The sequence below is a fragment of the Leopardus geoffroyi genome, chromosome B3 (genome assembly GCF_018350155.1).
Source record: "Leopardus geoffroyi isolate Oge1 chromosome B3, O.geoffroyi_Oge1_pat1.0, whole genome shotgun sequence".
NCBI lineage: Eukaryota > Metazoa > Chordata > Mammalia > Carnivora > Felidae > Leopardus > Leopardus geoffroyi.
In genome coordinates, this window is record NC_059337.1 from 73820549 (window position 1) to 73846604 (window position 26056).

The 26056-nt window shown below is 45.6% G+C and overlaps 1 protein-coding gene across 17 annotated transcripts in view; it reads right to left on the bottom strand.

Moving 5' to 3' along the window:
• Positions 1-665: 665 nt before the first annotated feature.
• ACIN1 (apoptotic chromatin condensation inducer 1) overlaps positions 666-26056 on the bottom strand; it is a 34577-nt gene continuing 9186 nt past the window's right edge. For 2 of the 17 annotated variants that reach the window (XM_045450387.1, XM_045450383.1), the window contains 15 exons: positions 22318-22406; positions 19577-20836; positions 18860-19075; positions 18245-18360; positions 10213-10354; positions 6754-6796; positions 5751-5884; positions 5501-5653; positions 4856-4997; positions 4387-4532; positions 3891-3998; positions 3644-3751; positions 3083-3407; positions 2881-2981; positions 666-1611 (listed from right to left, as the gene is read on the bottom strand). In XM_045450387.1, coding sequence (XP_045306343.1) covers positions 1285-1611; positions 2881-2981; positions 3083-3407; positions 3644-3751; positions 3891-3998; positions 4387-4532; positions 4856-4997; positions 5501-5653; positions 5751-5884; positions 6754-6796; positions 10213-10354; positions 18245-18360; positions 18860-19075; positions 19577-20836; positions 22318-22406 — 3410 coding nt within the window. In that variant the 3' untranslated portion in view covers positions 666-1284. Of the gene's footprint in view, positions 1612-2880; positions 2982-3082; positions 3408-3643; positions 3752-3890; positions 3999-4386; positions 4533-4855; positions 4998-5500; positions 5654-5750; positions 5885-6753; positions 6797-10212; positions 10355-12156; positions 12439-18244; positions 18361-18859; positions 19076-19576; positions 20837-22317; positions 22407-26056 lie in introns of those variants that run through there. The other 15 variants (XM_045450386.1, XM_045450390.1, XM_045450388.1 and 12 more) reach the window with 9 other exon arrangements.

Below are 26056 nucleotides of genomic sequence, written 5' to 3' on the forward strand. Positions count from 1 at the left end.
CCGCAGCCGGGCGAAGGGCGAGCGTGTGGTGAGGCGGGGAATTAGGAGCCCGCTGCGGAGAGGCCCGGCTCCAGCTCCCGGGGCGGCCTCTGGGCGGCTGTAATCCCCGGCCACAAGGCGGCGGCATTTGGGGGGCCGGTGCGTGGCACCTGAGAGGGCCGACTGGGGCAGCGCTTAAGCCCGGCAGAAGGGTCCAGGGAGACCGCGGGCTGAGCCCAGGGAACAGGTGAGGGCCCGAGGCACGCCAGCAGCGGGAGGGGACGGAGGTGGGGAGTGGAGCCTTTTTGGGAAGCTCCTTTACAGGTTCCCATTGAGCGAGTGGCTGCCGCCCCCTGGCGGCAGCCGTGGGAGGCGCCTTGAAGGAGGCGAGCAGGTGACCAAAAGCCTACACCACAGGAAGGACTGGGAACCTCAACCCTCCAACCAACACTCCTCTTGGCAGGGGTCTTCCCCTCTCTGCCCTCCAGTGAGTTAGATCCTCTGTGGCGACGTGGTTACAGCCAAGGCAGAGATGGAGGGCGGGAATTCCCTGCTCCAGGAAGCAGCAGGCTTCCTGAACAAGTGTAGGGAGTGCAAACAGTGGTGCTTCCATGCTACCAGTCCTCTTCAACTCAATTTGGCTCTCCCCCACGCCCTGCCCAAGGAAGGCCAGTAACACACACTAGTTAAAACTAAGTCAGATTTTTATTATTTTCCATAGACCACATCATTTAATAATAAAAAAAATAAAAATAAAAATTGAACAAAAGGAAAAGGTGGATATAAAGTGGAACCGGTGGGCAAGAGGCAAGGACTGCAGGACAGAAGAGACTGGGAACTGCAGGGGCCCTGGGACTCAGGAGGAGATGCTGATTCAGCTCATAGGTGACCCAGTCCTGGCCCCGGCTGTTCCCAAGATGGGGGTGTGAGTACCCAAAGGAGGTGGTGAGCAGGATGGAGGAAAACTGAAAGAGGTGTGGGGCTCCTGGCTGTTCCCCGCCTCTGGGCCAACCACCTCCCTCCCTAACCTAGCTCTTCCCTCTCAGATTTATCATGGGAAATGAGAGGGAGAAGAGGGCGAACTCCCAAGAGATAGGTTATGGGGGTGGGGCTTTGGGGGGGAAAGATGGCCACTACTCCATTTGGTATGTGGGGACAGGTGGCAGCCATACTTCAGCACTGGGTAAAAGATGTGAAAGACCCCTGGTTATAGGGTGGTAGAGATTGTACCTATCCCTCTGTGGCCTCGAACCCCCCAGGGCAGGGTGGCTGATGCCTGCAGCTCTCCCTCTCAAGTTTTCCCAGCTAGCGGCGCCCGCCCCGGTCCCGCACAGGTGTGCTCCGACTCCGGCTCCTGCTGTGGCGCTTGGTGTCTCTGCGGTCCCTCTCCCTGCCTCGCTCCCGGTCCCTCTCCCTATCCCGATCTCTATCACCCCTGTCACGCTCCCTTTCCCTCTCTCTTTCCCTGTCCCTCTCTCTGCTGTGCTCTCGACGCTTCTCCCGCTCCAGCTGTCGGTTCCTTTCCCGCTCTGCTTCCTTCTCCCGCTCCTTTTGCTCTTCCTCCTCTTGCTCCTTTCGCCGCTTCTCCCGCTCCTTGGCCCGTTCAGCCCGCTCTGCCTCCTTCTGAACAATCTGCAGCAGGCAGCAAATGTAGAGAATAGGCATCTTGGCCCTGTTCATGCCAGTCCCGCTTTGTCTATCTGCATCTGGACCCTGCCCTCCTAGCTCAGGGTCACTGTCAGCTCTGCTGTTAAGCAAGAAGTGTCAGCAATCACATCTCTTTGTCTTGGGGTCCTAATTCAAGTTTTTACCTTTTATACCCACAACAGGTAGTGGCACCAGTCATGCCTGGCCTCTGGTATTTCCCTAGCTACCTAGATGTGAACAAACCACTTTTCTGTTTAGTTGAGTAATATCAGCCTCAAATTCCCAAAAGGCCCATCACTAAGAAACTTAAATTTAAAAAGCAAAAAATCCTAGTGGTGCTTGGCTGGTTCAGTCAGAAGAGCATGCAACTCTTGATCCTGGGGTTGTGAGATTGAGCCCCACACGGAGTGTAGGGATCACTTAAATAGATAATTAAAAAAAAATGTTCTTAATTTTTTTATTTTTGAGAGAGAGAGAGAGAGAGAGAGAGAGCGAGCGCGCGCACAAGCAGGGCAGGGGTGGGGGCGGAGGAGGACAGAGGATCCAAAGTGGGCTGTGCGCTGACAGCAGCGAGCCCAATGTGGGGGCTTGAAACTCTTGAACTGTGACATCATGACCTGAGCTCAAGTCAGACATGGAACCAACCGAGCCACCCAGGTGCCCAAAATAAATAAATAATTAAAAAAAAAAAAGTCCTAGAAATAAAAAAGCAGAGAAGTGGATGAATCTAGAAAATGGATTTCTTGGGGCGCCTGGGTGGCTTGGTTGGTTAAGTGTCCGACTTCGGCTCAGGTCATGATCTCACAGTCCGTGAGTTTGAGCCCCACGTCGGGCTCTGTGCTAACAGCTCGGAGCCTGGAGCCTGTTTCAGATTCTGTGTCTCCCTCTCTCTCCGCCCCTCCACTGTTCATGCTCTCTGTCTCAAAAATAAATAAATGTTAAAAAAAAAATTTTTTTTTAAAAAAGAAAATGGATTTCTTGGCTAACCGAAATCAATTTCCAAGAGGCATGGCTGACACAACTATATAAACCCAGTTCCTGTCTTTGTGTCAACCTTTACCCTCTTGGGTTTGGCTTCTCTGTGGCATACTTGGCACGTGGTTCTTAAAACTACCTCTTTCTGTGATGCTTAGTTTTTCCCCTTACTATCCTAAGCCAACACCTGGGCCTACTCAACCCTCTAGTCATGTGACTCTGCAGACTGCCGGCAAGACTGGGTGCTACTCTGAGTGGAGCAGGAAGGTGAGCACTCACCTGGCTGTCGGTCAGCGGGAGCCAATAGATGCAGGGAGCTGCCTTGGTTTTACGGAAAAGGTCATCCAGCAGCTTGGCAGGTGGTTCCTCCTGAGCTTTCTCTGAAGTGGAAGAAAGCAAGTCAGACTTTATGCCTCTGACCCTGTGTCCCATCCCATTTGGACCCCTACTAACGGGTGTGTATGCCCCCACCACTAAGTACCTTTCTTCTCACTCTTCTTTTCTTTAGACTTCGCACGTTCCTTGCGGCGGCGGTCACGGGACCGTGATCGGGAGCGGGGCCCTTCTCGAACTTTGTCCCGATCCCATTCACGCTCTGATCGAGTTCGCTCCCGCCGCTCCATTTCCCGTTCCCGCTCTGCCCACTGTTCCCGCACCGCCCTCTCCTGCTCCCGCTGTTCTGCCCGGGGATGCTGTGGTGGCTGGGCTGGGGGTGGGGGCGGGGGGTGCAGGGGCCGTGGTACCCCCTGCTCCTCTGTCTTAGTTTCAGAGGGACGGTCCACCAAGAGGCCCCGGTGATAATCCAGCTGTGGGTAGAGGAGGGACAAGGACAGTCAGGATGGAGATGATATCACTCCCACTGAAGGAGCCCAGGTACCAGGGCATACAGATTTTGGAGCCCCATGGTTCAACCAAAGGAACCAAGGGGGAGGGAGAAGAGGGAGAAGGAATCTCAATGACTGCAGGTTTGGCCAGGATCTCAGCTGGTTTCTAGCAGATAATGGCCTCCCCTGCCCCTCCTTCCTTTCTCTAGGTTTCTTACCTCCTCTTGCTCAGCATAGTCAGCACAAAGGAATTTGGGGTTGGACTGGGGCCACTTGACCCCATGTAGAGCTGTGCGGGTGGCAACTGCTTCCTCTACTGTTGAGTACTGGTGGAGGAAGGGAGAAGGTGGAGGGTCACAACAGGCCTCAATCCCTCCCACTTGCCACAGGGCCCTCAATTCCACCCACATTAGTCACAGCAGGAAATCTATGCCACAACCTAGAGGATCAGCATCCTTTCCTCACCGTTACAAAGCAGTGAGATTTGATCTTGTCAATCCAGAAGGCCTCTTCCACCAGAGTTCCTGTCCGTCCCAACAATTCCTTTAGTTGGCCTAAAGTAAAGGGACGCACCTGCCAGCAAAAACGGAGTTTCAGAGTCTTAAAGAAAGCAAGAACAACACTGTAACTAGTATTCAGATTCCCCAAATCTCTGGCACAGGAGGACAGCTTCAAAGTCTGGGTGAGGGCAAAGGGGTCAGGAACTCTCTTGCATGGGAAGCGAGAAGAGTGGTAACAGAGATACTATGTGCCAGGCCCTCCACAAATCCTCCAGACAAACCTTACAGGCTGATACTTTGTCCCTATTTTTCAGGTGAGGCAACTGGTTGTGAGAGATTAAGTTCAGTTGCTCAGTGAATAACTGACAGATCTAGGAGCTGAAGCTAAGAAACAGGAACCCAAAGCTCAAACTCTTAACCAATGAACAATGTTGTGCTGTGGGGAAACAATGCCGACTCACCAAATTGGAGATGTGGACGATGTTACTGATCTTGCCCCGGGGCGGGGAGGGCACCTGAGCAGTTCGGACTGGGTCATCTATTGTAATGGAAACTCCAGACTTTTGCTGGCTAATGGAACGTCGAGTTAAGGTATCTCCTAAAGTCACTATCAAAAAGAGTTAAACAAACGGTTTTCAGCAGGGAGCAATGCTGGCTCTTTTACCTCTGATACGTCTTTCTTTTCTCTTATTCTCCACCACGTAGTCACTCTTCCACCTAATGTGCTGAACACCTATAATGTGCAAAGTGAAGCTCCATATTATGGAGATTGAAAGACTCTAACCTAGCTCTCATGCAGCTTAGTAACAAGGGGACGGAAGTAAAACAGATATGCAAAATACTAAAATAAAAGGCAGAAAACATTAAATGCTTTAAAAGAGGTCCAAATAAAGTGCTCTGGGAATTCAGAGAACTGCATGCTTCACCTACCTTTCTTTACTTCATGCTCCACAGGAGGGGGCAAGGCCACCTCTACTGAAACCTGGGGAGGTATAGGGGGTTCTGCTTCGGGCTCCTTCTCTTCTTCCTCTTCTTCCCTCTGCCCATTCTCTTGGCCTTCGGCAGGTACTACCTGTAAGTATCAGACAATGGAGGAATTCTTAAACACCAAACTGGCACATTCTTTTCAGCCTCTTGTTCCTAAGAGGGGTGGTACATTTAACCTAGCATGCTCTTTCAACTAGGAGAAAGATTAAGTTCTCTTCCACCAGATCCTGGGATTATTAATGGTTCAACTGTCATGAGGAAAATTAAGACAGGAATGGGCAAATTTTTTCTGTATATGGCAAGATAATATTTTTAGGCCTTGTGAGTAATACAGTTTCTGTTGCAACTATTCAACGCTGATGTTCTAGCACTTAAGCAGCCAGAGAGATAAGAATAAATGGGTTGGCATAGCCTTGTTCCAATATGACTTTATTACAGACAACAGGTTAGATTTGGTAGTCTGTTGATCCAAAAGGGCAATTAACCCAACCCTCTGCACAGATGGCAGATTTCCCTTCTAAGACTCCACCTTAATTGCCTGCTCTGAGTCCACTGCCCCCTCCCGACACTGGGGTGCAGAAGCCTTACCTGGGTGACAGTCCGGCATATTTTCAGCCCCTTGTCATGTGTCCCATCGTCACCATTACGCTCTGTCTCATCCTCAGAGATTCGGGAGTCATCAGCATGAAGATCCACAATAGCCTCCTGCCCCGCCAGGGGTTTGATGTCGGGGATGAGGCTCTGGGACACAGATACCCCCCACCCCGTTACACTGGGCCCGTGTCTACTCCCACCTCAAAGTGTCTCGTCCTCCCTTCCCCGGCTCCTCCCACCTCACCTTGAGTGATTCAGTGGTGATACTGATGGAGGGCTTCTTCTGTGTGGTGGCTGTGCTGGCTCCCCAACGCCGCTTCCGACCAGGCTGGCCCCCCTCTGTGTCACTGTTTCCAGCTGGCACCCCCTTGGTAGCTGCTGTCCCCAAGAAACAGGACCCAACAGTTAGATGGTCTCAGGTCCTCTGCTGGTTCACACCATAACACATACAGATAGCCTTCGACTGGAATTTCAGTAAAAGGTTAACTTAAGGAAATTTTATTTGGGGACTGGGAAACATTGCTTCAGAGTGAACAATAAAAGGACTGGAGCTACTTCCTGACAGATAACAACTACTAATCTCTAAAGGCAATGAGGGATGGGTAACTAGGGTGGTGTGAAGTTTAAACTTTTAGTGGCAAAAATAGCTAACATACTGGAGAAGGCAGACTGAGAAGGACATATGAATACAAGAAAACACGGCTATGTGATACCAATATCTAAGTAAAGTTAAGACTGTGACATATCTAATCATGCTTCACATTCATTTTCACACTATGATCTCATATTTAAGTTACAAAGATTTATTACGCTTTTATGGATTTAGAACTTCTTGGTGGGAAAATGTTAAAAATGTTACTGTTTGAGGTGTGAGCACTCTTAAGACTCTCTCTCAGAAGAAAACATAAACTGATAAGCATTATATGGGAATCCCTCAAACCTACTCCTGGTTCTGAGGGTTCAGATACCTGGACAAGGAAATGCATGTAGGGCTAAACAGGAAATGGTGAGACACCTCGCAGTGTGTCTCATTAGTTAAGAAAGAAATGTGACCTAGGAAAAATGACAGGGATTGTCTGAAGTTTTGAATTACAAAATGGCCAAGATGGAAATCTGCTGGGTACAGGGAGTGGGATGGGAAGAGGTGACCCAAGAATGCCATGGAGAAAGAATGGGAACCTACTTCTCTATAAACTCATTTTTATGGTTACTTTTGACCTTTATCAGGGATTTGGGGCTAGACTTACAGACAACGGAGATCTTCCTCTTGAATGATTTGGGCAGCGAGCTCTGTATAGAGAAGAAAAGGGGGAAAAAAAAAGAGAAAGAGACACACCCCACAGAGAGGGGGGAAGGAGGTTAGATGGGGCAGTCTTAGCATAGGCTCCAAAGACACAGAGAGAGAGAGACACAGAGACAGACAGAGACCAAAACAGAAGCGGCAAACGGCAAAAACGAAGCAGAATCAATGCAAGTTAGAGAAAAAAATAAAATCAAACATCACAGCAGGGAAAAGTCATCTAGTCCATACCACACCTGTGTATTAGCTTAACCAGAAATAAGCTGGAAGAGGAATTCAGGAGCCTCCCAGCCCTTTAAAGGCATTGGTCATGCCCTCTTCCATGGTCTCTAGGGGTCAAGAGGACACCAAGCCCAATAAGGTATGCCCAGAACTGGGTCATCTAGTCCTCTCAGAAAACATGAGGAAACAAGGAAAACCACCTTTGGAATAACTGTCCAGCCTGACACCCATTGACACTGGCAGTGAGTCACTTGGACAGCAGACTGTTAAGACTGTCCGCACCCCTACAGGGCAGCACCAGACTCACTGGAGATGAGGCTCCCTAGTCAACTGCCAGCAGAAAGAATTTAAAGGTGCTTTTGGTACAGAAAGGTTTTTATGATGGGCAGATTGTCCCCAGGGAGCCTCAGACTTTCTAACCACTGTACAGAGCTCTAGCAGAGCCTTCCTGGTTCCTTTCAACCGGGCTTAAGGCTTAGGGGCTCTGCCAAGGACTAGAAACTCCCAAACCTGCTTTGGAGCAAGTTTCTACCCCAAACACTCAGTGGGAGAAAGACTATGGACAGAGCAAAAAGAGGAAGAGAGAGAAAAGGGGATTAGAGCATTTTGAGATTTCAGTGCTTATTTCTGGAAAAACTAAGACCTACCACCCTTCTAAAGGGTAGGGCAGGACCCTCTTGATGAAATCCCCTTTCCCCATCCACCCCCCAGCCCCGTTTGTGTCGTCTAACCAAGTCTCCTTGGTCTCCGTTAAGGGCCAGCCTGACCCCTAGCCGGGCCGCTCTCGATGGGTAAGTTAGTGAGAAAGAAAAAAAAAAAAAAAAAAAAAAAAAAGAGGTCTTAATTAAAACAGGAAAAACATGAACCAAATAAATAAATCCAATAAAGAAATCAGAAAAATAAAGAAAAAGAAAATAATTAAAATAAAATATTAAATAAAAAGAAGAAGAAAATAAAGAAGAAAATAACTAGGAATATGACAAATGTTCCAGGTACCATCTCACACCTGGGATCTTCAGTTCAGCCAATCGCACCTCACTGTGTACTGTATCTAGTCAACCGCCGGTCCAATCAGAATGAGCCCTCCCTGCTAGGCGCTGTGCAATTGGTGGGGGGTTGGGTTGGCAAAAAAGGTGGGCGCACGGCGTGGTGGTCAGCACGGCACTGCCAGAGTCCTCCCAGGGGCGCAGGGGGGGCGGGAGGAAAACGTGTGGGGGGACGCTGCCCAGTTTCCATGATGTCAAGACAGTTCACTGGTGGTGGCCAGGCTCAGCGAGGGGTACGGGGGGAAAGGGGGCAGAGACATCAGTCCCAGCCCTGTAGGGGCATCATCTTGCAGTCCCTGATGAGATGGCCTGTGAGTAGCAGGAATAGTCCTGGCCTTTTATCGTGACAGGCAGGCAGGACCCTATGTCCACCAGTGGCAAGATGCAGCAATACCACCACCCAATACTTGGAATCCAGGTGATGACTCCAGAGTCCCTTTCTCCTCTGCCTGTAAATGGGGAGGGGGTCCTCTCACCGAGTGGGATCATGGAGCCTCTGATGAAGGCAGGCTGGGGGTAGTAGGTGGACAGCCCCAGGACCTGGCACACATTCAGCAGCAAGGTCAGAATACTTTTCTTCTGAGAGTTGTGTGTGGCATCTCCTCAGGGACTCCAGCTGAGACAGTGGTTCCAGTCAGGTGGATGGATGAGGCCCTGCCTCCAGGGATGGAGGAGAAGCCGGAGCAACCAACATGCTGCCCTTCACCATGGACAACAGGGACCAAAGGAAAGTCCTTCTGATGAGCAAGTGGTGATACATGGCTGGGCTGTCATCAGCATTAAATCCCTGGGCTCAAACCCTAGACTTCTCTGCAGGGTTCCTAGTCGTCACAGCTTAAGCCGAGAGCCTCCACTTGGAATTTTACAGCATGGCACTGTGATCACAAACATTGACTCTTTAGGAGGTCTTGGTGCCCTAGATGGGGATCCCAACAGTCTGCAGCAAACAAGGCAACCCACAGTCCTCAAAAGGGTTAAGGGCATGTGGGCAGGCGCCCCAGCACTGACACAAGCTCTTCTTGGGGTGTCCCAAATAGGGAGATGATGCAAGTCCACCCCTTTCCAAATGTTTTTTGCTTTCTCAATACAAGTCTCTCCAGAACAGTGCTCTTCTTGGCCCCCTGATGTAAGCAAGGCAGGGAGGCAAAAGGGGGCCCATCACAGGATCCCATATACATGCCCCCCTCTGGCCAAGACACCTGGATAGCAGACTCGGCTCTGATTGGGCAGCTCAGTAGCAGCGGGTGGGTCCAGAGGAAGAGGCGGCATCAGCGATTGGCCAGTTGGGCAGGGTTTTATTTTACGGGCGGATTACCGTACATGAGGTACTTGGACAAAGTTTTACGGGGAAGAAGGACCTTGTAATAAATAATATTCTGCACATCAAATCACTTTCACCGGCCCCCACCCCCGCAACACACACCAAAGAAAGGCTACACACACGACAGTCCCTCCCATCCTGTTAACCCACTCCCAAACCCAGCTAACTCCTTCTCTATTACTTTAAGAGCCAAGAAGACTTCGCTGGCTCTGATGGGGGGAACCCCCTGAATTGGGTGCAGGACACAAGATAATATATATGCCAAAAAAAGGAAGTAGAGGGGTCAGAGAAATGGAGAAGGGGCCTCCGGGCTCACCCAAGTGCTGGCTTAAGTAGCTATATCTCTGCAATATGACCACTAGAGGGCAGAGGAGGAACAAAAATTCCTCAGCATGGCTGGTCAGCTGAGAAACCACCACAGCCCACTAGATGGCGTTGAACTCCCACAGGCTTTTAAAAAGGAGGGAAAGCTAACAGTTACTACAGGGAGAAGCTTGAGAGGGTAGCAGGGAAAGCTGGGCCTGGGTCTTAGATAAAGGGCCATTAATTGACGTTTTCTTTCGTTATGAACTTCCAACAGTCTGCACTACACTACTTCCCCAACAGGGAAAGGGGAACCAATGAGCCCTGTCCCCATCACAAGGGGTCTCCCTTGCTAAACCAGCGAATTCTCCCTTGGCCCTATCCTGATCCAAGTCTGTCTAGTCCCTTCTTTTTAAAGCTATCCCACTGTGTAAGAGGGATCATCAAAGTGGTCTACTCTCTCCCCTAGGCCCGTTCCTGCCCGCCCACCCCAACAGGTGGCTTGGAAATTTACCTCTTTCTTCTCCTCATCTTCGGCACTGCCCTCTGGGCGGTCATCATTGCTGACTTGGTCTGCAATAGGCACGGGGGGTTCTGGAACCTCATTTTCAGGTCTGTTTTCACTTGTGTCCATGGTCACTTCCTCCTTCTCCTCACTGACAGTATGGGGAGAGGTACGGAGGGAAGGGCAGGAAAGAACCAAGGGGAAGAGAGAGCAAGACGTTAGGTTTTGGGTCAGGAAACCCCCATGCCTCATCACTTGGGTGGGGTTGGGAGGGCTGCTTTTCAGATCAGACTAGAGACCATGCCCCCACAGGAAAAGTGAGAAACTGTTTTCTTTGGGAAAAGAGCACAGATTGTAGCATCCACATCCACTCACTGCTCAGATAGGATAAAGGTGTGATGAGTGAGGTCAGGACTCCCAACTGTTTTTAGGTAATTCACCAGAGTACTCTTATATGGAAAGGAGTAACATCCCTCTCTGAAACAGTCCCTCAAAAGTCATTGTGATTTGCCCACAATCCTGTGGCCTCCCTATCCCCTAGCCACAGGCATCTTTAACAAAATTGCATGAGAAATTAAAGCTTGGCTGCTTAAAAACACGAGAAAGAATGTCCGTGGCTGTGGCAAATGATTCCAACCTTGTGTTTATTATAATCAACTGCTTAATAAAACCTACTGACCCACAGGATCTGGAAACATCAGGAATGGAGAAATTGTGGGGGAGGGGGCTGCAGGGAAAGCAGGGCTGATGAAGGTTCAAGCTTCAACAAGGACCCTCTGTCATCCAAAAAGAAAAAGCTACAATTGTTGGAGTTTGAAAGCTCAGAGAAGAATCAGGCCACTTTTACCTGCTCAGAGGTGTAGGAATTGTTCTTATATTCGGCTTTCGCCCAGTTTCTCCCACTCCCTCATTCCAACTTCCAAGAGGTAAAGAGAGCAGGCCTCCTAGTCAAGACACACCCTCCCCCCACACCATGTATCGCCCCCCCCAATATTGAATCCCCCTACCCCCACTCTGAATCACACAAGTTAGCTCCCATTTCAGGCAATGAATCCCAGAGATTCACTTCAGATAAACTATCTTTCCATCCCCTTTTTCTGTTTTCATCCCTAACTTCTATCTCTAACCTCACCCCCACTACCACCAAACACTGGGGTTCCCAGTGTTTGGGTTCCCCCAAATTAAGATGAGCAGGAGCCTAAGACTCAGGAGAGGGCAAACCAAGCCCCCCACCGATAACCACCACCAGAAAATTCAGCATTCCCAACGGGCTGACTGACACTCAGAGGTCAGAACAGCCTCCCCAGAGCAGGCAGGGAGGGATGCATGGGAAGGGGGAGGGGAAAATCGGAACTGTGCCCCCAGCTAACCGGCCCCCACAGAAACACGCGATTCAACTGCCTAAATCTAAAGAAAAGACTTATCCCAAAAATACCTATTTCCCACACGGAGAGGGCAAGTTCGGCCAATTAGAAATCAGGCAGGAAGGACAAAGAGGGAAAGCAGAGTGATTGAAAACAAACCAAAACGAAAGACGGAATGAAAGCCATGGGGAAGAGAAGGAAGATGAGGTGGGCTAAAGTGGTGGGGTAAAGGGATACATGGAAATGTGAGGCTCTCACCCTTCTTTGCTTTCTGATAACATGATTTTTTTTCTCCCCCTGGAAGTGCTGTTTATCCCTTTCTGGAATGGAAGAAATAACAAAAACCAAAGAAAAAAAATCCTAAAAAATTATAAAAAAAAAAACAACAACCAAAAAACCACAACACCTTCCTTGTCCCAAGAGCCCACCACCTCCTCCCCAGCCACCCGATCCAGAGAGAGAAAATCAAGATGCAGCAACTGGGGATCCAAAAAATGGTAAATGGAAGGGGAGGTGGTGGTGGTGGTGGTGGTGGTGAGGGGAGGCTAAAATAGATCTGGCTTTTAAGAGATAAGCGTTAAGTCCTCACGGCAAACCCCGAGTTCGGCTGGATTGGTCTCTCTGGAGAAGGAGGAGGAAGAGGGCCAGGCTGCTGGTAGTGGCTGGCTCTATTGTATTGGCGGAGCGGCGGCGATCAGCCGGAGACATGCAGGGGAGCCATCTTGCCACTTACCCAGCAGCCCGTGTGTGCGGATGGGGGAGGGCCCTGCTGCAGCAGGGGAGGGGAAAGAAAAAAGGGAGGGCGCTGAGTGAGCAAGGTTCTTATCCTCTGGCAGGCCACAGGGAGCTCACTGCTGGCTCAATAGGCCTGGCCTTTTTCCTTCTTTTCTCAGGTTACAACAGCTACCCAGGCCTATCCCCACAGGGAGAGGGTGCGCTCTCCTTGTCTTCCCAGGGGGAGGGGGAGGGGGAGGGGGCTGGGTGGAGAGGGCATACAAAGTTACAGCGGCTTGCTTGGAAGATTCCAGAGAATAGATGGAAGGGAAATAGCAGAGCTGAGAGTGAAAAATGATTAAAGGAAGACAACAAAGCCAAAGTTGAAAGAGACACAGAATGGAGGGTCCTGAGCAATTTTTTATGTGTCTACCTCCCCCCGCCCCACATCCTAGAAGCCAGTCAGCTGTTCATGGCAGGGAGGTGGGATGAGAACTGGCACTATCCAATCACTATAGCAGCTAGCTAGCTGCTCACCCCAAGCAATGACCACGTGTTATTACTCCAACCTGTCCTTTCTCTAGGGATGGTGGGAGGAGTGGATAGCAGAGATAGTTCCTTTTTGAGTTACCAGTAGAGAGGGGGAGAGGTGTCTCTAAAGAGATGACAGACAACTTTGTTTCAAAGAGTCTTTAATAAGGTCACCCTTCCCCGGGGTCCACTGGAGCCAGAAAGGAAAAGGATAAACAGGGCAAGGGGGACCTTGGGTAGCTGTAGCACGAAGGCCACATTTTGGAGCAAGGACTCCAAGGTGAAGGCTTGAAGTAGATGAGAAACTGAAGACAGCAGTTACCTGGGGCAGGGGTGGGAGGATATCTGTTGGGCCGGAAGCGTTTAGGAACTAAACAGAAACTATTAATCATGGGCATCTTCACCAGACTACACGTGAAATAGGAAGCTGACTCTAACCATTCAAAGAAAGCACTCAGGAGATGTTAAAAAATACTGCTTTGTTGAATGCAAAGGTGCTCCTTTTGTGTCCTAGTGGCAGCAGAGGTTTAACACTAAGACAAGCTCCTGGGTACTTAACCAAAAGCTTGGTATTATCAAATCTGTAATACCAGAGCTTTTAGCTAGGAATAAAACTTACTCCCCAATGCTTAAAATCTCATACATGCCAACCACATGCTAAAGTGGTCATGTTTACACATTACACATTTCCTTTCACTTAGTGGTCCTTGTCTGCCCAGTAAGACTGAGAGCTCTGCAGTCAAACTGGCTAGGGCCTAGTCATGGCCTGCCCCAGCTCCCATACAAGTTCTGTGATTTTGGGCAAATCTCTGATTCTGTGTATCTCTTTCTTAATCTGTAAAGTGGGGATAACAATAATACCTATCTCATGGAAGTGTGATGAGTTCGCCCTTAAGAGTCTGGCTTGGATGACTTTTGACTCCAAGTCAAGGTAAAGATATACATAAACACATGTACATTTAATAGGTCATTATCTCATTTGATGCCACCTATGGAAATTTTTCTGAGTTTTCTCAAAGAGTAGACTGCTTTTTCTCTGACGTGAAGGTATTCAGTAGTTGGTCTGACAGGTTTTCAGCAAAGACCTCATCACTCTGTATAATAACCGCTGGTTGACTTGCCCCTCACCTCCACCTTGCAGGGTTCCTCAAGGTCAGGGGCTACATCCCTAGCCCAGGGCCTAACACAAAGAAATGCTCCATAAATATTTAAGACTGTCACTGGGGGTACCAGGAGGACATTTTAATAATTGCTTGCTGAGTGGCACCTGGGTGGCTCAGTCAGTTAAGCATCTAACTCCTGATTTCGGCTCAGGTCATGATATCACGGTTCAGAGTTCGAGCCCCATGTTGGGCTCTGCGCTAGCAGCAAGGACAACTGCTTGGGATTCTCTCTCTGCCCCTCCCCACCCCCCAAATAAGTATATAAACATTAAAAAAAAAAAATCATTGCTTGCTGAACTAAAAGTTTTCTTCCTCTTTTTTTTATTTATTTATTTTTTTAATTTAAAAAAAAATTTTTTTTTTTTCAACATTTATTTATTTTTGGGACAGAGAGAGACAGAGCATGAACGGGGGAGGGGCAGAGAGAGAGGGAGACACAGAATCGGAAACAGGCTCCAGGCTCTGAGCCATCAGCCCAGAGCCCGACGCGGGGCTCGAACTCACGGACCGCGAGATCGTGACCTGGCTGAAGTCGGACGCTTAACCGACTGCGCCACCCAGGCGCCCCTCTTCCTCTTTTTTTTAAAGCTCTATGCCCAATGTGGGGCTCAAATTCTTGACTCCAGATCAAGAGTCACACCCTCTACTGACTGAGCCAGACAAGCACCCCTAAGTTTTCTTAAAAATTATTGTAGATGGAATTCCTACAGAAAACGTTACCTCACGAAGAATGTTAGCTTCCAACATCTTCAGATAAATGTTCCCTGTCCATCAAATGTCCTAAAATAGTGTGGGCTGCCAATATGCCTCTCCAGAAGTGGCTTCCTTGGAGGAAGAATATTTCTTTCTTGGAAATTCTATCTCGTTTTTTCAAGAATAAGAATTTTACCATGTTATCCTTGGCTTTCTTAAGACACAGTGAGTTTGTGCCATCTATTTCCCCACAAAAAATTCTGTGGGATCCAAGATTCCCAAGACTTTATTTTCATAAGAAAAAGATGAATCCTTCGAATTGCCCCCCAAAGGGGCTCAATCTACTTGCAGGCCCAGTCCCAAAACCTTGTTAGCTACTTGTCAGAGCCCCATGCAGCTTTTCTTTGTAGCCCCTTTTAGACAAAAAGCATCCAGGCATCTCCCTTCCCACATCAAGTTCTTGCACAAATTATTTCTGAGATCTTTGAAAAATCTGTGAAATTGCATGGGGGCTGGGGGTCGGAGATATCTATCTATAATTAAAGAGCACACAAAGCATTTGTAGGCCAGAAGAAAAGAACCGAACTACTTGGAGACTAGTAACATATTATATGGTTCATATCAAGATTCAGAGAAACTGATGGGAAAGGAAATTTCTACAGGCATACATGTCTCAATTTTAGTTACTGTAGAACATTCATGAGCTGAAGACCTGATATGAAACTTACTAAGAAATAACAGGATGTGACTACTCCCAGGCAGTGAGACTTAAAAACATAATCCTGTAGGAGCATACTAGTTCCAAGATAACCAAGAACAGAATGATTTGGGGAGTATGTCTTTAGATCCTCATTTCTCAGTGAGCAAACGCTATTGAGAATAATACATTTTACTTTTTAAAATTATGCACCATTTGCATACTGGCACTGTAGGTCCCCTGGAGAGTAACCATTACGCTGTCATACTGGCTTAAAGGACCATTTCCTTCCTTCATACTCACGCAAGCCAAAAGTCCAAAACTGCTATTGCCTGCAAGGGTTGTGTCCTCAGGAAGGTTGTATTCAGAAAAATTCAAGTTTGAATTAACTACTGCTGGATGATACAGCTGCCCACACGAAAGTTCTTATCTCCCCTCTGTTTTTTTAATGTAAAAGAGAGTAGCATTATTTTCTGCTGTCTGAGGACATTTTTGTTATATCCATAGCAGGCAAAGATTGGATTTTGGAACATAGCCCAACCGAAATAGGACTGAGGGCTCACAAATTACTATTCCAAGCAATGACAAGATACCTTACCTCATAAATTTAGAATTCCTCAGGACACAATCAGAATGGATTTAACAAAGCACGGAAAAAGTTAGGCAATTTCTTCCAGGTGCTGAGAGGTCCATGAAGTCTTTTTTTTTTTTTTTTTTAACACTTTACTGAATCAACAGGCCCTAGCTCTCTTGTTGAGACACACTGGAAAACCAAGGTTAAGCCACAAATAGTCTTTTCCATTTAGCACTGCTGATCCCACTTTTAAAATTGGCCAGGGGCCCCAGTGGTCACCAGGCTGAACACTAGGACTCTAGAGGGGTGAAGGACTAGGAGGAGTGTTGTGATTCGGTTGAGCCTCCAGAAACGTAGGCAAACTTTTCTCAAAGATTCATTTATCAAATCCAATGCCAGAATAGCCTACAGGTTTTGGCCGTTGGGCATGTCTTTTTATTAGGCTGCTGAACAGACCATCTGGAAGACGGGCAGAGGGAAAGTAAGTAAAGGGCATGTGTGTGAGTTACTCCTGAGGCCAGATTGCATTTCTAATCTATAGGCTGCTCCACTGAAGCTTGCCTAGGCAACAATGGACAATCTCAGTGTTTGCCCAAGGTGCCACTTGCCTATCACCTTGTTGGAATCAATGTAACTAGATTGCTTGCCTCAGTTGTAAAATGAAAGATCAAAGCCACCTTTATGTGGGGAGAAAAACTCTATATGACTCCAAGCTTCACTTGTCCCAGGCTTACATGCAAAAGTACGGAAATAAAGATGTTTCAAAATGGCATCAAGTGCCGTTTTGTAGCCAGGATCTCACAGACCAACTGAATATTAGGGCAAACAAAACCTTTTCAGAAAATTACTTGCCTCTCAAGGTGCATAGGAGGCAGTTCCTCAGGCCCAATTAGTAGCAAGTTGTCAACACCTACTTTGAAACTGCCATTACACAAAGGACATGCTGTACCCCCCCCATGGGATGGGGTAGAGGAGGGCAGGTATTATCTCTGCTTGATGGATATGGAAGGGAAGCTGTCACCCCATTTCCTCATCGATGGTGTAGCTGGGGAATCCTGTACACCTTCCAGAATCCGCTGGGTTTTCACTTTATGGTCCTAGAAGAAAAACCCCTCTCCAAAGGATAATGTACCCATCCCCAAAGGGAAAAACAAAAACTTTTCAAAGTCGAGTGAACTTTTGACATTCAAACCAAAAAATGGCCACAAGATGGCAGCAGAGGCAAGACCATTAGACTGAACAGCAAGGGTATATCCCAAGGCAAAAACTATACAGATAAAGAGTACGAGACTAGTATTAAAGTCATAAGGAAATGAGGTAATCAATCGCCTGCCCACCACCCTCCAAAATCTGAGGCAAGATAGTCAGTCCGAAACTCTCATAAGAGAGTAAATTATTAGACTTTTACATAAAAGGGAAAATCATACTGATAGTATTAGTGTTAAAACGACATAAAACCAACATGGAACAACTTTAGGTCAACTGTCTACACAGGATGTTCACTAAAGCAGTACAGGATTCTTGATGTCCAAAAGCTATGCAATCTTATTTCCACAATGCTTTGCTTTTCATTTCCCATGGGACTCTGAAGCCAGGAATTTGGGTTCAAATACTTCTTAATTTATAGTACCTAGCTCGGAATACTGAATGATATACCTGTTCTTATCTGTATTTTTCTAAAATAAATACAAGGAATAAAAAGTTCAAATTACATAAATGGTAAAAATCAATCCAAGGGTCTTATGGGGCCCCCAAATAAACTTCTGACTTCCTTCATGTACACTTCATATTTTGCTGTATCGTATCCAGTAAAAAACTATGATGGATTATGCTTAATAAAAAGACAGCTAACAACCAGGGAAAACAGCGAAAACTCAAAAGCAACCCCCCTGTGCCTTTCTCAGTAGACTTTTGATATCCTTTATTAAACTGTGTTCCCAGGCTCAGATGTAGCTGGTAAACGTGAATTAAAGATTGAGTTAAGCTGACCTGAGTCAACTCCCTCACTGTCTTGAGTTTGGAAACCAAAGTCCCTACCGCCTGTTCCTTAAAGGACCTGACTATTTTGGTCAGAGGATCCCAGAAATGGGTTTCCTTATGCTCTAACCACCACTTTTCAGAGTACCTTAAGAATTCTGGTGGCAGCTCTTAATGTAACAACTGAAACCTAGACTTTGTCCAGATAAAGCTCTGCCTTCTGTTTTAAAAGGAAACTAGGACTGCGTAGTCGAAGAACCCCAGGGAGTGAAGAACTACCCCTCACTCCCAGTTCCTTATTATACCCCAGACAAGATCGATTACTTACACAGTGTGATGAATCCTTTCTGATTCTGGTAGGTGAGAAGTCTGGGTCTCTGAGGTTTGGGGCTGTGTGGCAGCTGGTGGCTCTGCCTCTTCAGCTTCACACTTCTTTGGGCTCCCCTGTCAGGACAAACATAGCAAAACAACATAGCAACGTACTTAAATCTGCTTGGTTCCTTTTCTTTAACCTGGAGCTGGTAAAAGGCAGAGCAGGACTTACACAGTAGCAGCTCCACACTTAGCCCTATATATCTTCATTATTTTAGTTTAGAAAGTGGAATGGAATGCCACTTCAAGAATTTCTATGCCAGCAATCATTTTATTAGAATTTTTTGAGAGAACTGAGAAAAGGCTTCCTTTGGGGCAGAAAAAAAGGAGACATTCTACAGAAGTGACTCTGGGAGCCCTAGAGATGAGAACCTTGCTGCTTAGCCTCACATAGAGCTTTCATGAACCAGGGAGCCAGAACGGAGTTCAGTGGAATCTTCCATGTATCCCCAAATGTCAACGTTTCTATTGAACCTTATCCAGACCAACCTTTCAGTTTTACAGCTAACACAAAAGGGAAAATCATGCCTAATCCTCCATCTCCCACTAGGGAGGGGGCATAACAGCCTACCCGCTCAGGTTGTAACCTCTGGGTCACATGCTTTTCGGCTGGCTCAGGTTGGCTTAAACGCCTCATTCGAATAGAGGATGAGGTGGAAGTCCTCTCCTTTGGCTCAAGGACCTGCAGTTGTGGCACTGGTGGAGTTGCAACCTCCTGACCAGAAGAGGGATCTTTGGTTTCAGTGTAGCTGGTGCTGCTGTCTCTGGAGACTCCAGGGCTCAGAGACTAAAGAAATGAAGCACATAAAGCAAATTATTTTATATGGTTATGTATTTAGTACATCACTGAGTTTTCCAATTTCTGCTGACTCAGTTTAATACTTTAGACCCTTCTGTCTCTTATGTTTATTCCTGTTTGAGTTAGTAATCTCTTGGACTCCCTAGAGTATTTGCCAAATTATTTATTAAGTCCCAACTAAGGTGCTGAGATGCTGGGATACTAGAATACACACGTAAAAAGGCATGTCCATGTCCTCAAGTTTACAGTCTAGTGAAGGAGATGGGTAAATGATTCAACTTCAGAATCAAAGGGACTCAAAAAATGAAAAAGAACTCTAGGGATCAATGGGTTGAAAATCAGACTCAGAGATGATAGGAAAGTGACCTGGGGAGTAAAAGTAGTTTTTCCCATTCCTGCCAGGAATTATAAAAGGTTCTCCTGGGGTTGAAAAACACTGGAGTACAAGATAAAAAAACATCAATGCACCCAAGATTCTCCCACACTTACTTTTCTGCTGTTGCTTGACGCTGAACGGGAACGGGAACGTGACCTGGACTCTGACGTTGATCTGGAGTCCATCTCAGATCTACCACGAGGGTTGGTGTGAGTACGTGCCTGAGATCCATCTCTCTGCTTGGATCTTGGAGATGAGGGAGATTGAGAGCCTGAGCTGTCAGGAGAGCGGGATCTTGATCTAGAACTGGAGGATGAAGAGGAGGACCGGCTTGAGGATGAGTCAGCTGACTGTTTCAATCTGTGGCTTGGGAGAAGAGTATGAGAAGCCCTTCTGCCTTCCTTCTGTTCCAAAGACAGCTGTTTCAGAGATTCCTCAGTGATCCCTTTGGCCGGTGCTAATTCCTCAATTTTTAGAGGGAGTGGTTGAGCAGATTTTTCTGACTCAGTTTCAAGACCCTTCTGGGTTGAGCATTCAGCTAGTGTATTTTTCTGAACTAGAGGCAGGACACTCTCCTCTGGCACTTTCTCTGCTAGAGATTCTGCTTTGGTGTCTGCAAGACTGGACAAAGGAGACAGGCCTCCCACCAACTGGACAGTATGCTGAGATATTAATAGCTCCCTGGCCTCAGCATCTGTATTATGAGGAGACAGCTGAATGAGGACAGGGGGAGCTGGGCCTTCCATGGGCTCTATTTCTTCTTCACTCTGGAGTTGTGTATTAGATGGTGGAGAAGATGCTTCCTTGGTAAGTAAAGGTGGGGGAGTTTCCTCCTCACTGGCATTTTGCTCTGGTTGTAGCACAAGAGGGGCCTTCTCCAGATCTTCAGTCAGTCGAGGAGGGGAAGGGGATTTCGATTTTTCCTCAAAGCCTTTTAAAATTTTTACTTCCTTTTCTTCCTCCTCAAGAGAAGAAACTGTTTTCATCTCTTTCTCCTGCTGATGTCTGGCCATATGACTTCTTCTGGCCTCCTCCTGGGACCTTGTAACTCTCCCTCCTCTCTCTAACCCCTCCTGTTCCTGGGATCTTATGGTTTGGGATCTCTCATCTATCACCTCCTCTGGTTTTGCTCTGGGTATCTCTTCCCTCTCTTCTGTTTCCTCAAACTGTTTCAGGACTGGTACATCCCTAGATTTTTGTCCCTCATCATCTTCTTCCTCTTCCTCATCTTCCTCCTCTTCCTCCTCCTCTTCTTCTTCCTCCTCTGTTTTCAAATTTCGATCTGCTCTGACCCGCAGATTTCTGGAAGGTGCCTCTTGGTCCTCTTCCTCCTCAGCAGCCTGGCTGCACTCAGAGAGTTTAGCTGCTCTTGCCTGAAAAAAAAAAAAAAAAAAAAAGATAGTTATTTGTTTATTTATTTAAAGTAGGCTCCATGGCTAATGTGGGGCTCAAACTCACAACCCTGAGATTAAGAGTCACATGCTCTACCCACTAAGCAAACCAGGTGTCCCGGAAAGGAAAGATATACAATAGTTCCAAGTATATTTGCTCCCTATCAACAGAGGAGAAAAAGTATCTCACAAGATATACATAGGAAGGAGAAACTCAAAGACACGTGTTTTCAGCAACATAAACAAGTGTCTCAGTAAACAAGCATGACTTATCGAGCTCTTACAGGAATCAAAATAGTGACCAAAAGGAATACAATAATGAAACTGCTACTAGTTTTTAGTTTCAAGCTTTAAAAATAAACTGAACGTCTTTGGACGCTTGGGTGGCTCAGCTGGTTAAGTGTTGGACTTCAGCTTAGGTCATGATCTCACGGTCTGTGAGTTTGAGCCCCGCGTCCGGATGTGTTGACAGCTCAGAGCCTGGAGCCTGCTTCAGATTCTGTGATTCCCTCTCTCTCTGCCCCTCCCCTGCTCGCACTGTCTCTCTCTCAAAAATAAACAAACATTAAAAATAAATAAATAAAAATAAACTGAACATCTAGAAAGTAGCAGGGCAGGTGGGGGAACTGACGTAACATCACTTAATGTAATTATTCTTATCGTTTTGGTATATTTAATTTTTTCCCCACTATTTCTTTTCCATACTCATAATTATACCACAAATATCCTTTTGTATTTTGCTCACTTAATACTGTATCATATGGCTTTAAAATTTTTTTGTTTGTTTTAAAGATTTTAAGTAATCGCTACACCCAACATGGGGCTTGAACTCACAACCCCGAGATCAAGAGTCCTATACTCTACCGACTGAAGACAGCCAGGTGCCCCTGGCTTTAAAGTTTTAATTAAATAACTGTATCTTTTCTAATAATGTATTTTAGAAATACAGACCAGCCTGTTAATTTTCACAATTAAATTTTAATTTTTATATATTTGCTTAATTTTATATATTTGCTTCTATGCAGATTTGCTTAGAAATCTGAACACCAGAGCAGATCTAAATTAAAAAAACCAGGGTGGCTCAGTTGGTTAAGCGTCCGACTTCAGCTCAGGTCATGATCTCGCGGTCCGTGAGTTCAAGCCCCGCATCAGGCTCTGTGCTGACCGCTCAGAGCCTGGAGCCTGTTTCGGATTCTGTGTCTCCCTCTCTCTCTGACCCTCCCCTGTTCATGCTCTGTCTCTCTCTGTCTCAAAAATAAATAAATGTTAAAAAAAATTTTTTTTTAAATTAAAAAAACCAAAGCAAAAAAAAAAAAAAAAAAAGATAGATAGAGACGAGAAAGAAGATAACTACAGAAATCCAAAGAGACACCAACTCTGAAAAAGTCTGAGGAAGAGAAGGAGAAGATAGCCAAAACAATACCCGAAGAAGTGATAGATGTTTTAAGAGGTATTTGAATTACCTGTCTGACCCTGGATGATCGTCTTTCTCCTTTCCTTGGTTTATCATCATCAGATTCACCTTTCTCTTCAGAAATAGAGGAGCTTTTTCCTATCAAACGAAAGAAAATCAAGTCAGACTCATGGCGTAAACACTCGTTCAAGGCTCCTTTCTAAAATTCAATCAATCATAGCATATGAGTGGGGCGCCTGGGGGCTCAGTTGGTTGAGCGTACAACTTCGGCTCAGGTCATGATCTCACGGTTCATGAGCGTCAGGGTCTGTGCTGACAGCTCAGAGCCTGGAGGCTGCTTCACATTCTGTGTCTCTCCCACTTCTCTCTGGCCCTCCCCTGCTCACACTCTGTCTCTCAAAAATAAATAAACATTAAAAAAAAATTTTTTTTTAAATCATAGCATATGAGCTAGCCAATATATATCTGTATCAATTTCTTTGACTTCTAAGCAGAAGACCATATCAAGTTCTAAGAGTCAAGGTCTTATTGATAATTCCTGCTATGCATGTCTGGAATATTTTCAGTATCTCAAAGCCGATTCACAGATTACAAATAACTCAAATAAATATATGTAAAATAACTACCAGGGGCTTCAAACTGTTTAGCAGGGATGTACAAATACAAAGTATACTTATTTCTATAAAATGTTTTGTCACCATTTTTCTGGATTGCCTGACAAACCAGTTTGTGAAACAACAATCTCATGAAATAAGTACTTAAATGAATTGTTTTCAGGCCCTAAGTTTCTAGAAATTACTTCAAGCCCTGCACAGGGCTTTAGAAATGGGCTATAAAGAGCTCAAGGTAAGATTTCTTTTTGGAAGGAAAAATAAGTTCAAGAAAACTTGAAAACCACTAGTCTAGGTCATTTCAAAAGAACTCCATGTAAAGCTGGAAAAAATTTCATTCATATTCCACAAAGGAAGGTAATGGTACATAAATCATTTAAACAATCTGAGTCTCAATGTCTTAACTAAGAAAAAGGCAGAGATGGATTGAAAGATTTCTAAGTTCCCTACCAGGATTAAAATATTACACAGAATACAATGCAAATATCGATGAGAACCACCTTAGAAAGCAGCCTAAACATTATTCCAGATACTTAGCTAGATTGGGCTCAATTTTAATATAGTACAAAACTTAAATGATCCATAAAACCATCTCCTACACTAAAAGTATTTAAATTGGTACAAATAAAGCAGATGGTGTGAGGTCTAATTCAGTCTTCTTATTTCTATATCCCAACAATTTGGGGCACCTGGCTGACTCAGTTGGTAGAAAATGTGACTCTTGATCTCAGGGTCATGAGTTCAAACCCCGCATTAGATGCGGAGCTACTTAAAAATAAATAAATAAATAAATATACACCAAAGAACTAAAATGAACTAGTCTTTGCTTCTGTAACTATAAGAAGAAACAGGGGCACCTGGGTGGTTCCTCTGGTTACACATCCAACCTGCTCAGGTCATGATCTCATAGTTTGTGAGTTCGAGCCCCTAACTGGGCTCTCTGCTGTCAGTACAGAGCCCACTTCTGATCCTGTCACCCTTTCTTTCTGTCCCTTCCCTGCTTGCACTTTCAGGCTCTTTCAAAAATAAACATTAAAAAAAATAAACATAAAATGAACTAGAAGACTGCACATATTTTGTAAAACTTTACTCCATCATCACTTGACTAATAAGATCTCTGAATATATACCATTTTACATCTGGGTTAGTGAATAAACACCTGCATTATGGGTATGTGGTTAGGATATATAATGACAGGCCAGACTCTCTAGCAAACATTTGAAGGATAATCTGTAGGAAATTAATAAATAATGTGATTATAATAATCAATAAGAATTTAGTAATTAAGTGGCCTGAAATAGGTTAAATTACAATTTGAATAAACCAAAAGAAGATTGTTTTCCATTAATTTCAGATAAAGCTCCTTTACAAAAGTTTAAAAGAAAGAAGTTATTTTTGTAGTTTAACCAAAAAAAAAAAAAAAAAAAAAAAAAGGCAGAGGCTGGGGGCGGGAGGGCTGAACAGGCAGAGCACAGAGAACTTTTACAACAGTGAAAATACTCTATATGATACTGGAGTGATGGGTACATATTATACATCAATCCAAACCCACAAAATGTACAACTTAAGAGTGAACTCTAAGGTAAACTATGGATCTTGGGTGATTATGACCTGTCAATGTAGGTTCATCAATTTTAAGAAATGTACCACAATGATGGGGAATGTGGATAACAGTAGAGACTATGCATGGGTGGGAACAGAAGGCATACAGGAAATCTCTATACCATCCTCTTAATTTTGCCCTGAACCTAAAATTGTTCTAAAAGAAATAATGTCTTGGGGCATCTGGGTAGTTTAGTTAAAGCATCCGAATCTTGATCTCAGCTCAGGTCTTGATCTCAGGGTTGTGGGTTCAAACTCCACGTTGGGCTCCAACCCCACGTTGGGTTCCACGCACAGCATGAAGCCTACTTAAAAAATAAAAAATAATTCAAAAATAATGTCTTAGGAGGCACCTGGCTTGCTCAGTTGGTAAAGCATGCAACTCTTAATCTTAGGGTTTTGAGTTTGAGCCCCTTGTTCAGTGTAGAGATTATTTAAAAATAAAAATCTCAAGGGCACTTGGGTGGTGGCTCTGTCAGTTAAGTGTCTGACTCTCGATTTCAGCTCAGGTCATGATCTCACAGTTCTTGAGATCAAGCCCCATGCTGGACTCTACACTGACAGCAAGAAGCCTGCTTGGGATTCCCTCTCTCCTTCTTTCTCTCTCTGTCCCTCTCCCACTCTCTCACTCTCTCAGAATAAATAAGTAAGCTTAAAAAAAATCATGCAGGGGCACCTGGGTGGCTCAGTTGGTTAAGTGTCTGACTTTGGCTCAGGTCATGAGCTCCTGCCCATGCTCTCTCTCAAAGGTGAATAAACACTTAAAAAAAAAATCATCCAGATGCTCAAAAAAAAAAAGAAAAAAAAAACAGTTAACCAGGTCAGAGGTAACGTAAAGATTTGAATTTTGTAGACATTTTAAGCTTATACACAGACAAAGAAAAGATGGGGAAATTATACATCAAAATATCAGCTGAGGTTTTTTTAGTGTGTAGGACTATGGATAATTTAAAAACTTGTTTTCTCGGGGCGCCTGGGTGACTCAGTCGGTTAAGCATCCGACTTTGGCTCAGGTCATGATCTCACGGTTCGTGGGTTCAAGCCCTGTGTTGGGCTCAGTGCTGACAGCTCAGAGGCTGGAGCCTGCTTCAGATTCTGTGTCTTCCTCTCTCTCTGCCCCTCCCTTGCTCATGCTCTCTCTCCTTCTCTCTCCCAAAAATAAAATAAAAACATAAAAAAAAATTAAAAACTTGTTTTCTCTAGTTTTTCCAAATTTTCTTTAATAAATACATACTTTTGTAATAAAACAATAAATATTATTATAACTTTTTTTTTAGATGTTTATTTTTGAGAGTCACAGTGCAAGCAGGGGAGGGACAGAAACAGAGGGAGACACAGAATCTGAAGTAGGATCCAGGCTCTGAGCTGTTAGCACAGAGCCCGATGGAGGGCTCGAACTCATGAACCATGAAATCATGACCTGAGCCGAAGCTGGACGCTTAATCGACTGAGCCACCTAGGTGCCCTGACAATAAATATTATTAAAAGGATAAAATCCTAGCCTCTGGAAGAAAAAAAATACTCCTCAAATTCTATAAATAGCTAAAATTCATAGGCCTAGCCATCCCAAGTATT